The sequence below is a fragment of the Solanum tuberosum genome, unplaced genomic scaffold (genome assembly GCF_000226075.1).
Source record: "Solanum tuberosum cultivar DM 1-3 516 R44 unplaced genomic scaffold, SolTub_3.0 scf00017, whole genome shotgun sequence".
Lineage (NCBI taxonomy): Eukaryota > Viridiplantae > Streptophyta > Magnoliopsida > Solanales > Solanaceae > Solanum > Solanum tuberosum.
In genome coordinates this window covers 1,127,749-1,142,165 of record NW_006238943.1, presented here as the reverse complement: position 1 = coordinate 1,142,165, position 14,417 = coordinate 1,127,749, and the positions used below count along the sequence as shown (strand labels likewise).

Below are 14,417 nucleotides of genomic sequence, written 5' to 3'. Positions count from 1 at the left end.
CCCGCTTCTAATTTATTTGAGTGACGATTTGTTGCCTTTTCTTGAGAGCTTGAGGGGAAAGGCTCCCGGGATTAATTAAGTGTGTACACCAGCATGGGTTGTGGTGCAGTGTAAGACTGCTCCACCCTTAACCAGAGACCTCAGGTTTTGAGCCCTAGGTATGGAGAAAATCTTGTTTGGAGCGACATCCTCAAATGAAGAAATTTTAAGCAGTATGAACTGAAATACACACATATCATTTAATTAGTAATAACAACATTACAAAATTACACAAACAAATCTCACTCCTCAAAATCTCCCCTGATTCTTATGCATTTTACATTGCATTTACAGTTTTCTCTAACCATTTGCGTCCAGAAATTCAGATTTCTCAATACAGAAAGTTCAATAATTGTGTCGTCTCTTGCTTTCCGTCTTGGTATCTAGAGTAAAAAGAACAACATTGTAGCATCCTAGGGCATATACCACATCAAACAAAACACAAGAACGATATTGATTGTTGGAATAAAAAGAAGTGACATTAGACCCAAATGAGGCATTTTAAAGTCGAAGGAGCATAGGACCCAAAGTAAACAATACAAGCTATTACATACATAGTTCAATAGCTTTCACTTCTTGACTTGAACAGAGAGACCTTCGAAACTTTTCACTTCCCAAATGAGCACCGAGCCTTGTCAAAATCCTAACAATGAAAAAGTAATATCTTTCCTTATAATCTATGACCATAATGTCAATATCTCTCGTGTGTTATTTAAACAACTTTTTTATCACGTACCTTTGGGTTCCATCAGAGCTGTACGTCCCATTTGCAGTAAGTCTGATGATAAGCACAACATAATTTATATTCTGAAAAGAATATTAAACGTCATTAATATCAAAGATATACATCATTCTAATGATCACACAGATTTATGTATAAACAGTTCAAAGCATAAACTAGATTTCGTTTTACAGTGTTCCCACACGAATATATACTAGATTTCGTTTTACAGTGTTCCCACACGAATATAAAGATTTTCTCACCTTTGTTTATTGTGGTTATCGAAAATTAAATTTATCTCGAACTAAAGATGATTTTTTGGCTTCATAGTGGTAATAGACACTCCATACTGCTCAACAAGATCTTAAAAAAGGGAAAGCAAAGGGAACAAAACAAAAATAGAAAGCTTCTGAGGACAAAGAAAAACTTACATTGTTGAGAGCACCATTCGCTTTAATCATTAAATGTATTCTCCATCGACTTCTATGGTGGAGATATTTCAGTCTACAAGATTTGAGAGAGAACATATGTTAATAGACAAGAAAAGTGAGTTGTAATAGCCAGCTAAGATGAAGAGTGAGATTTGTCACAAGATAATGAAAGGGTATAATAGGTATTTTTAAAAAATTAATTAGAATAAAGGGAGGAGTTCGATTATTAAAATTGAAATGGAGTTTAATTTTTACAGCAAAGTTGAAAAGCGAAAATAATTTTCACTCTTAAATAATATTTTAAAATTGTGTGCGCCTAGCACAAAGCGAACAATACAAGCAAATTAAAAGATTCAACGATTTTCCCTTCTTAATTGGTGCGGATTTTAGAGATCTAAATTGCCATATGCGGTTGATCCCCCCCACCCCCCCCCCCCCCAAAAAAAAAAAAGAATTTGGAAGATAATTTAATATTCATAAAGATATAACACCTTATCTTAATCAGGAGCAGACACACCTATATGCGATTCAGAGAGTGATTGGAGATTAGGGCAATGAGAGATGGTCAGCTGAGAGAGGGAGGAGGGCAGTGTTGATTCAGAGAGTGATTGGAGATTACGACAATTTAAATGTAGACTTAGAAGAGAAGTGAGGTGGCAAAGATGTAGTGAATGGAGCTCATCATAGTAACATAAATGTAGCTGAGAAAGAGAGGAGGGAAGCCAATCAATAGATAGATATTTAAGAGAGGTGAGGCTTTTGAGAACTTGGCTGCTTAATGTTTTCAGATTCTCTATTCTAAGTGTTTGAATAGAGGAAGGCAATTCCCAATGTTGGATCTCTTCGTCACTGCCATCATGTCTGATCTCTAACTCTGTGAGACAGGGGAGTCTCTGTAAACACCACTCCTTTCGGCCGTTCACTAGTTTCTTGCAATTATAGATCTTAAGGACTTGTAAATTGAAGAGATCTATTTCTGGCAGACACTTGAGCTTCTCACAATCCCAAATATGCAAAGACGTCATGGCAGACTCATGGGTTCCAACTGCCACTGAAAGTATTTCAAGATTCTCACAATCCCGAATAGTGAGACTTTCAGTTGCAGTAGGAATCAAAAACCTAGCAAGGTTATAGCAAGCATGTACCTTCAAAGAACGTGCTCTTGGGAGCAACTCAGGTGATATATCATCTATACAATCACAATTATACAGTTGCAAGCTCCGCAGAAACATGTTACAATAACCAACTGGCTCCTCCAATTTCAATCTCTGACAATGAGATATCGCTATTCTCTTCAAGGAACTGGGCAATATGCTAAAAGGTAAGGAGGTAAGAGAGTTACAAATTTTGATATCTAATTCAGCAATCTGCTTCATTCCCTCAAATTGGGATCTAAGCAGTTGAGCTTCATCAAAAAGAGGTGTCTCTGAAATTCTCAATTCTATCAGACAACATAGATTTTCAGGCAACTTCCCCATCAACTTTGGACATTTTCTAATTGAAAGGTACTCAAGTATAGGGAACTCCCCACTTCCTAGTACGTGCCATTGCTTCCACTCCGGCATATCTTCAAATTCAAGCTTCTCAAGAGCGTTAAAAGGCTTTTTGGAGGATGAACTTCCATAGAACTCTTCCGTCACCTCTGTTATTCCATGCATCCCTCTAATGTCAAGGAATTTCAAAGAAGGAAGCTGTCCTAGTGCTGGCAAAGAATCACAGTCCTTGCAGTTGCTAAGATACAATTCTACTAGCTGAAGAAACGAAGGATCAGCCAGCCAATTTGAAAATTTGGTCCCTCTATATCCGGTGATTTCGACATTTTTTATGTTTGTGTATGGGCGTAGCTCCTCAAGTATCTCTCTTTCAGTTTGAGAATCGTAAGCAAAACTACCTTCACTACACTCCAATGATAACTTGTCAACATGTTCCTTTTCCTTTATATTTGCCTTCAGAGCTTCCCTTCTATCAACTACAGTTTGCAACTCTAAAACTGATAGAGATCCATACAAGTTATGTACTTCACCCAAATCTTCCATTCTCAAACCACCGCTACCACCTATAAGAAACTTGGCTCCCAGTAGGACTTGGAGGTTTTTCAACATGCTCAGATGTAGCAGCATCTTCAAGCGAGAAGTGTTGCTTATGTCGAGGTGACGCAAGTTGATCAACTTCTCCATCTTCAGCGGTAGCTCCTCAAGATTTTCACAAGATGACAGGAGAAGGGTTTCCAAGTTATACAAGACACAAATGGAATCTGGCAACTTTTCAATCTGTGTCTCAGAAAGGTCCAAAAATCTGAGGAGCTTTAATTTGATAAACAAGTCATTTGGCAACTCCGTAATCCTATAACCTGACAATGATAATGCCCTTAAGGATGTTAGTCTTGGAAGTATGTTATGTAGCACCCTCTTGCTTAGCCCAGAAAAGTTACTGATATTGGTTGGAAGCAATGTCCTCAGCTGCTCTGATTTGGAGAGTGGTATCAATTTCTCAAATTCACCTTCTTGTCCCATGGAATAGGACATGTGCTGACATTGTTCCAACATATCATCAGATCCTTCGGTCTCTTCCAACCTAATACAAAGTTTTGAAGATGCAGTTTGGGCCAAATCATTTATAAGATCATGCATTAAGAATCTCTCTGATTCCCATTCAGACTCTGGGTCCCTCTCAAACAATGATCTTGATCTCAACTCGTCAAAGTATTTGTTACCTGAACAAAACTGCTTTACAAGACCATTAGCAATCCACAGGTAAATAAGTTTGTCTTTGCAGAATTGATAATCTTTGGGATATATTGCACAAAAAGCAAAGCATCGCTTCAAATGTGCAGGAAGATCATTGTAGCTCAACATCAATGCTGGTAATATACCATTCCAACAACGCTGGTCCCATATTTCACTTCTTAAAATGTTTCTCCACTCATCTACCTCTGATTTGCCGCGTAAAACACCAGCAAGTGCCTTTAGAGCTAAAGGCAACCCTTTGCACTTATCTGCAATTTTTTTCCCAACCTCTTCAAGTTCTGGATGATCCCTATTTTCTAGTGAATGTCGTTTGAATAAAGCCCAAGAGTCTTCACTAGACAGAGTCCCCATGGTGATTGCGCAACGATCAGCACACATCATCTGAGCAACACTCTCCTTACGTGTTGTTACAATGATCTTACTTCCCATAACTCCTTGTACAAAAACATTTCTCAGGTTATCCCACTCACTATAGGTATCATTCCACACATCATCAAGGACAACAAGAAACTTCTTTCCCTTCAGGCTTTCCTTCAATTTGACCTGTAGCTGATTAACATTGCCGTCATCCTTCGAGTCAAATGAGCCAATTCCTTGAAGTAACCCTTTCGTTATTCTCAAAGCATCATATGGCTCAGAAACACAATACCAAGCTTTCAAACCAAAATGGTTCTTCACCTTCTCATCATTGTAAACAACTTTAGCTAGTGTTGTCTTACCCGTGCCGCCCATTCCAACAATAGGAACTACAGTCAGGTTTCCTCCACTTGCATCTTCAGACAATAAACGGTCAATCATATCCTTTTTTTCCTTGTGTAAACCAAAGATATCAGATTCATCAACCAAACAAGTTGAAGTTCTAGTTTCTTGTTTAGTCGAACCAAAATGTTTCTGTAAGCCAAGGTCACTAATTTGATTTTGCAAATTCTCCAATGTTTCAATAGTCTTTTCCAACTTTTCATTTATGTTAAGAAAAGAATGATCACCCAAGCACAGGCTGCAAAATCTACAATGCTTCAATATTTTTTCTGCAAGATTTTGATGCTTACCTTCCACCTTAAGCTTCAAAGCTTCATAATTGACTTGTTCAATCAAGTTTTCAGCAGAGTCTACAGCAACTCGAAGCTCATTAAGCCACTCTCTCACAAATTGATTTGATGCTTGCTTATTCTCTGCATCACTTAGCACAGCTTGAAGACCAAGCAAAGTCAATTTCAGCTTCTTTAAGAGCTCAACATCATTCTTACGCTTCCGAAACATTTTGAGAAGATCGCCCTGAGGAGCAAGCCTATCAATGAGAACATCCAAAGCTGAAGAGAGAAATACACCACCAACTGCCAAGACAACCTCCATTTCTGAAATCTGCAAATTCAAAACAAAATGATTTTTTAAGATAAATATTTTTCTATCATTAATTACTAACAACTTCTTTATGTACCTGTTGAATGCTAAGAGTAATTCCCAAACAAGATGATCACTGATTTCTCTCTTTTGTCTACAAGAAAGAAGCAAAACAATTCTCTTTTCTTGACTGAAAAAACAAAGATTCGAAAATAATTGAGGCAATAAAGAAAAGTATTTTTAGCTTTATGATTCATTACTTTTTCTTTTTTTTTTAAATCAAAGACCAGATGGGTCAGGATTTTTATTAAACTAAGAGCAAATATATACAAAATCATGTGGGTTGCCTAAGTGTACAGCCCACCAAAATAAATAAACAAAACAATAAAAGACAACACCTACCAACTAAGAAATATGATTCATTACTTTTGCTTTATGCACTACTGCTTTTAACAGCTCATTTTAGTGCTTAATTGGGCCTAACATATCACTTAACGAAAAAACAAAGACTTGAAAAGAAACAGGAAATTAAGTCACTTAAAAATGAGGAAAAACAATTTCCTTAATGAAAATAGCGAAGACAAATTTTATAAATGACATCATATATTTATTTATTTTTGTACCCCAACCCCTACCCTTTGATTCTAGCCCTCTACTTTGGAATACTTTTATTTGAAATTTTATAAATGACATCATATATTAGAAATTATTCATTAGTAAATGATACTATAAGAGTATATTTAATACAAATATTCCATACAAGTAAGTATGGTGTAGAGTTAAATAATTAATGATGTCATCTTGACTATTGACGTGGAAAATATGAGGGTGGGCCCACATCAATTGCCCTATAAGCTTAAACTGACGTCTACGTTACTTTTTTTAATCTGGTATTTTCTCACGAAAAAAAACTACTTTTGCATCGACACTCTTGTTAGATAATTATCGAGGCAAAAACACTTCTTTCGAAAGTTAGTTTTTCTTGCTATCTTACTATATGAAATTATATAACAAGACATTCTTATTTATTTTTCGATTCTCTTACTACCACCACAGAGTCACTCTTAACATGCTTGAGAATGTATGGAATGTGGACTCCACTGACAACAACTCTGGCATTAATTGTTGTTCAGTTTAATCCAGTTGCCGATAAAGCTTGTTGGCATGCAGCCATAACTTTTCTACCTTGAAAGCCCATATTTCCATGCTTATGCGTGAGCACAATGGTTTTGAGCTTTTTTTCTCCATATTGTATGATAGTTCTTTTCCTGTTTTCTCCCCTCTTATGTGTGTAATAATGCCTTTTGCGTTGAAAGGCAGCTTAGCTCTTTGTTCAATCGAATATATCTTTCCTTTGGACGGTTCATAGGAAGTGAAGGTATGCGATGGAGCAGAGTTTCTTTGTTTTTGTGGTCAACATAGATATATATGGAACTTTTTTGCCCATTTCATTTATCCTTAGATATTTATGGTCCTCTAAAAAGCTGAGCTCTTGTGTTCTCTTAACTGAACAATGAATATACCTTAAATATTATGAAATATACTAATCACTGTAGTGGTTGATAATGCAGTCACCCCCTCAATCCCCCCACCCCCGCGAAGAAGGATTGGTTACAAAAATTTTAAACAAAACATAAGACTGAAAGGAGCAAAACTATTTCCAAGCAACAACTTTAAACAAAAAGGCCTTTTTTATCTGTAGCTTTAAACGAAAATCCTTGTGGGTACTCACTGGCATATTTCTTGCCGCCAAAGCCACCTTCAGCCCTTCCTGTTATCACACAGATATTATGTTCGGGAACACCAAGACAACATCAATCAAACTATGCGTATACTCAGGAAACTGAGTTGAAGCGTGAACAGCCATGGTTTTGTCCTCATCCGGCCTTTGGGTACATTAGAGCTTGACATTCCATTTGCAGCAAGTCATGTTTCATCTCAAGGAAGCCACAGTAGACAGCTGTACGACTTGGAAATCACAACCTCCTTACTGAAAGCAATTAAAAAGAATTTTTAGAATTCTTGGCCAATCCACGTATTGCAATTACAGACCAGCACACATATCTCTATGTTTATAGCTGTACATGTATGATTCCTCTAGAAAAGAAATGAAATACTATTGTTTTATTTAACTAAGAAAGTGATTATTGCAAGTGAAGAAGTTTAAAATTCAATATATCATATATGGCTCACAAGCGATTTTTTATATTTTACAAATTTGTACCGTCTGGAATATCAATTAATAATACCTGTATTATTCAGCTTTTCTTGCAGATTGACATTTTCTTCCTTCATTCTATTAAGCTCTTCACTGTCTTGGATGTCAAACTGTTCTTTCCGAGCCAGATTGTCATATGCTTTATCTCTGCAACTACATATCTGCATATCATAAGGAGTAAAACATAACTTTTCAAATTCCAGATGACAAAAGTTTATCCCAGGCTTACGAATAGCAAAGACGAAAATGCAAAACAACAGAAAAAATTAGCATTACATGATTGTTGAAAAGGGACTCAAGCTATCATTTTGGAAAACCTACGGTTACATTTGTAAAAAAGGAGCAATCTAACTGAGACAACAATTGAATGCTGTATTGCTTCAGAAATCCTGATACGTGACTAGTTCAGTATTGCTTTAGCTACACTCTTGTGCATACACTGTATTTGGATAAGAAATATAGGAAACAATCTACAAAAAGGGAATGTTCTTAGAAAAAGACTTTTGTTGTCACTCTTTTGGTTCACTGAATGTGTACTCTCTCTTCTTTCCTAATTGCCGCTTCACAATTTTCTTCTTTCATTACAAAATCTCTCCAATTTCTTGGGAATACAAGATTGGGATATTTCATTTGATCTTCTTTGGGTTTACAACTCACATATTATTCCACTGACCCATTTATTCAGGATTTTCCACATATTTTGTAGGCTCCAAAATCCAAGTTAAAAGGCACATGACTTTTCATTTGTGAAACTTGCATTTGAGTTTATGAATTCTGAATTTTACAAAAAAAAGAAAGTAATTGGTTCTGAGCAATAAGTAGATTTCTTAATGCAAATACACAATTTTAACACAAATAGCTAAAATTCTAGCTCGGTTGTAAAAAATAATGCAAGTGTTAATTATAAGTATCTTTAACAGGAAAGATAAAGATATGAAGTATAAGTTAGGCTACCAATGGTAGGGTTAGAATGCAGCAGTCAATTGGGACTTCCATTAAGATAATCGTATAAACTACAGACTACTAGAGAAAGATCTCTGAAGTTCTGTATCATATCTTCTTCTTTACAACCCTTCGACATAATGATGAGTATAAACAAGTAGATCTATTACAGACCATACACTGTCTATATTTATAGTTCTATTTGACTATAAAAAGTGATTTCTAAGCTTACTGCCAGGTGAAGAAGTGTCAAATTCAAGATATGGCTCACAAGCAATTTTTTTTATACTGAAGAAGCTAGAAGAACAAAGCAATGTGAAGGCTTAATCAAGAACTGAAGGCTTCTCAATCGTTCACCCTCTAACAGTCATAATACATCATGATACGTCTATCCGTTTATTAGCCTTAGATTCATCTCTGATGCGAATCAATTGCATTATTCTGACCATTCATGATTTTTGTTGACCGAAGTTTAAGAACAACAAAGACAAGATCGAACAATCCTACAGCAACAATGGATCAACAACCAAATCATGCTAATAGGACAAGCAAAGGAGAATTCCACAAAATTAACTGTCATGTTATCTGGACGGTAAATTGCAACAAAGAGTAGTACGTAAGATGACATCATATTTTGCACAAGCTACATATGATATCTTTCTTTCGCAATTGAGATGTGAAATTAAAACGCGTAAGAGTATAAGTCAATAAGCAATGAGAAACCAATCCAATACTTGATATCCAAGAAATATGCAATTATATATATAACGCACAACAAGTAGTTGCAAGTCTGTAACATCTAATTGACTCTTGACAGACTTTATCCCTGTAATAAGATATAATGTAAAAAATGTGTAAATGAAGCATCACAATTAGGAGCTACAGGAAACATTTATAAATAGGGAAAATGGAGATTAATACCTCAGGCAAAGTTCTCAATGGTGATCCATATAAAAATTAATACCATCAAAATTTTCAATCTTCATCGCAACTTTGTATTTTTAAAAAAGAAAATACATATATCATTTGAGGTTTTTACTTTTCAACCTTACACCAAATATATGCATAATCTTGGGTAGAAACTAATCCAGTGGAATCTGAATTAGGCGACAGAAACTTAGCAAACACGTCATGAAGACAATTATATCCAATTAGCCTTCAACCGATCTAATGGTATTTCTGAACAACTCCAAAAAGCTAACATAAGCAAATTCCACGAAGAAAATCTAACAAAAAGAAACCTTCAAGTATCTTTCCTTTTATTGCAAATGAATAATCAAAATGTTTCACTATTTCCCCAATCAAATTCATCATTTTCAACCTTAAATTAAAGTGAGAACTAAATGAACACCTTGATTTTACTGCATAATTAGAAATACAAAAATATGAATACTTAATTAAGAAAACTCATATTATATGAGTCTCATTTGGCAAACGAAAACTCCAAGTGTTTGCACTTGACATTAAAACATTATCTTCTGCAGCTTTCAACTAATGAAATAGAGCTTTACATTATAAATACATTAAAAAAACTAAAACTTAGTAACTATCTTTTAAATATTTTTAGTCGGATCATTAAAATGCAACAGAAAAAATTCAGGTTTAGATTGGGTGTGTTGATTTTGTAAAAAATTCAGGTTTAGATTGGGTGTGTTGGTTTCTTTGTTTCGCTGGCTGATGACTGATGAGAGTGCCAACGAAGTAAATTTATTTCGCTGATTTATGACAGTGTAAACTATTACTCATAATCTCCAAAGTTCTCAAAGGAAACTTCATAATCTCCAAAGTTCTCTGAATATCAAGACCAAAAAACTGATGCAATATTCTGGATCTTTGATTACCAAAAAAAAAAAAACTGATGTAATTATGTAGTCGCATCAAACTTGAAATTATTGTGGTACAACATGGCGTAAATAATGGAAGTAGGCATTCAAAGTCGTTCTCAATTTCTTTAAATTTCAAGATTGATGCAACTCTTATCAAGGTCTTGGTTTCCTGATTGAGAAAGTGAGGTTGCATTTCTTGGACCCATTTATCTTTGTAGAAGAAATGAAAAATGCGAAACAACTTTCATGATGGCAAATAATATTCCAGTCTGCAAGATTTGAGACGGAACATAGGTTAACAGACAAGAAAAGGGAGTCTTAAGAGTCAACTAAGATGGAAAGTGAGATTTGTCACAAGAATATATGAATTGTTATAAACATCATGCTGACATATATTAAGCAACCAACTTTCTGGAGCAAATTATCTCAATTCCTACCTATACTAGATTTCTTTCACAATGTCTCAATGCAAATATAAAGATTTTATCCTGATCTATAGATATTTCCTCGACTTCACAGAGGTAATAGATTCTACACACTGGTCCAAAATATTTAACAGACGAGCAAAGAGGAGTAACAAAAAATCAAATGATACTAAGGAAATAGTATAACTTACAAATCTGTACGTAGGAGCACCACTCGTTTTAATTATTACAGGTTCTCCCAATCAGCATTTATGGTGGAAGCATGAGCAATTTTTGGTCAGTAGCCGTTGTTTGAGCAATAGATGCTCCACACTGCTCGGCAAGATAGAAAAAAAAAGAAAAGAATTAGCAAAAAAACAAAGTGAAGTAAACAAAAATAAAAAGCTTCTGAGGGAAAAGAATAACTTACATTTGTCAAAGCATCATTTGTTTACAGGTGTTTCCCATGGATATTTATGATGGGAATTTGAGCAATATTTGGCTAGTATTCCCCCTTGTCAAATTCTAGGAGTGGTTTGAGCAATGGACAGTTGGAAATAGATAGATAAGAGAGGGAAGAGGGCATCCCTTTTACTGGAAGTGATTGGAGATCAGGGCAATCAAAGATGATCAGCTGAGAGAGGGAGGAGGGCAGTGCTGATTCGGAAAGTGATTGGAGATTAGGGCAAGCAGTGATGTGTAGACGTCGAAGAGAAGTGAGGTGCGAAAGACTTAGTGAATGGAGCTCATGATGGTAATCTAAACTTAGCGCACAAAGAGAGGAGGGAAGCCGGCCTTCTTCCAACAGTGACTGAATTTGAGGTAAATTAGTAATACGTAGATGTTGAAGAGAGGTGAGACTTTTGAGATGTTGGCTGCTTAATGTTTTCAGATTGTCTATGGTAAGTCTCTGAATAGAGGAAGGCAACTCCCAATGTTGGATATCTTCGTCACCGCCATCATGGTAGATGCTTAACTCTCTGAGACAGGGGAGTGTCTGTAAACACCACTCCTTTCGGCCATTCACCAGTTTTGTGCATTTCTTGATCTGAAGTTGTTGTAAATTGCAGTGTCAATTCCTCGAGAAACATGTTACAATAACCAACTGACTCCTCCAATATCAATTTCTGGCAGTGAGATATCCATATTCTCTTGAAGGAACTGGGCAGTATCCTAAAAGGTAAGGAGGTAACAGAGTTACAATACTCAATAGATAATACAACGATTCTGTCAGCCTGAAGTTGGGATGCAAACAGTCCAGCCTCGTCAAAAAGAGGCGTCTTTGAAATTCTCAATTCTGTCAGAGAAGAAAGATTTTCAGGCAACTTCCCCATCAACTTCGGACAATTTCTAAATGAAAGCTTCTCAAGTATAGGGAACTCCTCACTTCCTAGTACGTGCCATTGCTTCCACTCCGGCATATCTTCAAATTCAAGCTTCTCAAGACAGTTAAAAGGCTTTTTGGAGGATGAACTGCCATAGAATTCTTGTGTCACCTCTGTTATTCCATGCATCCCTCTAATCGAAAGGAATTTCAAACAAGGAAGTTCTCCTAGTGCTGGCAAGGAATCACAGTCCTTGCAGTTGCTAAGAGACAATTCTACTAGCTTAAGAAACGAATGATGAGCTAGACAATTTGGAAATTTTGTTCCTCTATATCCGGTGATTTCGACTTCTTTTATGTTTTCATGTGGGCGTAGCTCATCAAGAATGTCTCTTTCTGTTTGTGAATTGTCAGCACTACTAATTTCACTCCACTCCAATGATAACTGCTCAACATGATTCTTCTCCCTTATCTTTGCCTTCACAGCTTCACATCTTTCAACCACGTTTTGCAACTCTAAAACTGATAGAGATCCATACAAGTTCTCTACTTCACCCAAATCTTCCATTCTCAAACCACCTACAAGAAACTTGGCTCCCACTAGCACTTGGAGGCATTTCAACTTGCTCAGATGTAGCAGCATGTTCAAGACCCAAGTGTTGCTTATGTCAAGATGACGCAAGTTAATCAACTTTTCCATCTGCAGCGGTAACTCTTCAAGAGAGGTACAAAATGACAAGAGAAGTGTCTCCAATTTATACAATGCACAAACGGAATCTGGCAACTTTTCAATACATGTCTGAGAAAGGTCCAAAAATCTGAGGAGCTTTAATTTGATAAACAAGTCATCTGGCAACTCCTCAATGTAATAACCTGACAATGATAATGCCCTTAAGGATGTTAGTCTTGGCAGTATGTTATGCAGCACCCTCTTGCTTAGGTCAGATGAGTAATCCTATCAAAGAGAACATTCAAAGCTGAAGAGATAAATGCACCACCAACTGCTAAGCCAACCTCCATTTTACTGAAATCTGCAAATCAAAACACAAAATGATTTTAAGAAATTTCAGGAGATGAATGTTTGTATGTTAAATTACTAACAATTTCACTTTACCTGTTAAAGCTAAGAGTAATTTGCAAACAAGAATGATCACTGATTTCTCTCTCTTTTGCTAGTAAATTTGCAAACAAGAAGTTGTAATTAGTGCCTATTCATTGCTTTCTCAATTGGTGGTTGTAAAAAACGGGGACCATTTAGTGACCAAAGACTTGTATCATTTAATTAAACATCAATACATGGTTCAGCTGTGCTATTTTTACATTTTTGGAAAATTCAGCCAAATACGTACATGTGTGCAACACACTCGCGGATAACATCTCAATGTTCATTGGAGCTCAATGTTAAGTGACAGAGTTCCTTGAAGAAGCACATTAGCAATTCTAGTATCTATCAATCAATTATACTATAAGACCCTTTTCTAGAAATGTTGATTGAACTTTTTGTCCTTCATTAAAACACTAGGCTTAATGCAAATTGTTAATAAGAAATATAGGACTTTGATGTCAAATTGATGTTGTAATGTAATAGGGACTCTTCTTCACAAGTTTTAATCCCCTTGAAGATCAAAGCTCTTTCCATTTAGTTTCTTGATTTTTTGCATCATATTCTTTAATTGATGTTTAAGTGTTTGATCTCTCACATGAAAATCTACTACGAAAATTTTCTTTTTAACAACTTATAAGGTAATTTTTTAATTTCAAGTGTAAACAAGACGTGATGCTTTTGGAGACAGTTGAATAGAATTTTAATTTAAATTGCGTTAATAGATATCCCAAACTTGGCTTGTAACCTTTCCAAAATTCAAAAGGTGTCAATTTAGACTTTTTATGAGGCACACGATTCAACGCATAACAAGCAGTTAAAATAGCTTCACCCCAAAAATTTAAAGGTGCATGTGACTCAATAAGCATGGCAACCAAAGTTCTATTTTTCCTTTCCGCTACTCCATTAGATGAAGGAGAGTAAGGAGGAGTAGTTTCATGAATTATTCCCAATGATCTAACAAAAGAATTAAACTCATTTGACTCATATTCACGGCCTCTATCACTTCTAATTCTTTTTATTTTTCTTCCAAACTGATTTTCAACCGCATGAAGATAGTTTTGAAATTTTCAAAAGTATCACTTTTATTTTTCATCAAGTAAACATATGTAAACTTAGAAAAATCATCAATGAAAGTGATAAAATATCTATTACCTCCACGAGTTAAAATTCCACCAAGTTCACAAATATCAGTATGAACTAAATCTAACAAATCAGTTTTTCTTTCAACTTGAAAATGAGGCCTTTTAGTGATTTTGGCTTTACTACAAGCCTCACACATTTCAAAATGTATTTTAATCATTGGGATTAACCCTAAAACT

At 35.6% G+C, this 14,417-nt stretch overlaps 2 protein-coding genes across 3 annotated transcripts in view; both read right to left on the bottom strand.

Annotated features, from left to right (window-relative positions):
* Nucleotides 1–217: 217 nt before the first annotated feature.
* LOC102599213 (putative disease resistance RPP13-like protein 1) lies at nt 218–5,518 on the bottom strand. Of its 2 annotated transcripts, none has more exons than XM_006340164.2 (5): nt 5,377–5,518; nt 1,683–5,300; nt 1,192–1,264; nt 776–846; nt 218–682 (listed from the first exon to the last, which is right to left on the bottom strand). In XM_006340164.2, the coding sequence occupies exon 2, from the start codon at nt 5,289–5,291 to the stop codon at nt 1,689–1,691; it is 3,603 nt and encodes a 1,200-aa protein (XP_006340226.1). In that variant the 5' UTR covers nt 5,292–5,300; nt 5,377–5,518; the 3' UTR covers nt 218–682; nt 776–846; nt 1,192–1,264; nt 1,683–1,688. The 2 variants fall into 2 exon arrangements, with proteins under 2 accessions (XP_006340226.1, XP_006340227.1); XM_006340165.2 differs by having other exon boundaries at nt 1,709–5,300.
* Nucleotides 5,519–6,919: 1,401 nt separating this feature from the next.
* The window catches only part of LOC102599979 (putative disease resistance protein At3g14460), a 24,258-nt gene continuing 16,760 nt past the window's right edge, over nt 6,920–14,417 (bottom strand). Inside the window, exons 9-10 of the transcript XR_366727.2 lie at nt 7,529–7,658; nt 6,920–7,269 (exon numbers count right to left, since the gene is read on the bottom strand). The gene's annotated coding sequence lies outside the window, so the exon portion shown is untranslated. The remainder of the gene's footprint in view (nt 7,270–7,528; nt 7,659–14,417) is intronic.

Bases quoted from the DNA above. Each gene is read 5' to 3' on its own strand.
- LOC102599213 (XM_006340164.2), bottom strand. From the start codon at position 5,291: ATGGAGGTTGTCTTGGCAGTTGGTGGTGTATTTCTCTCTTCAGCTTTG.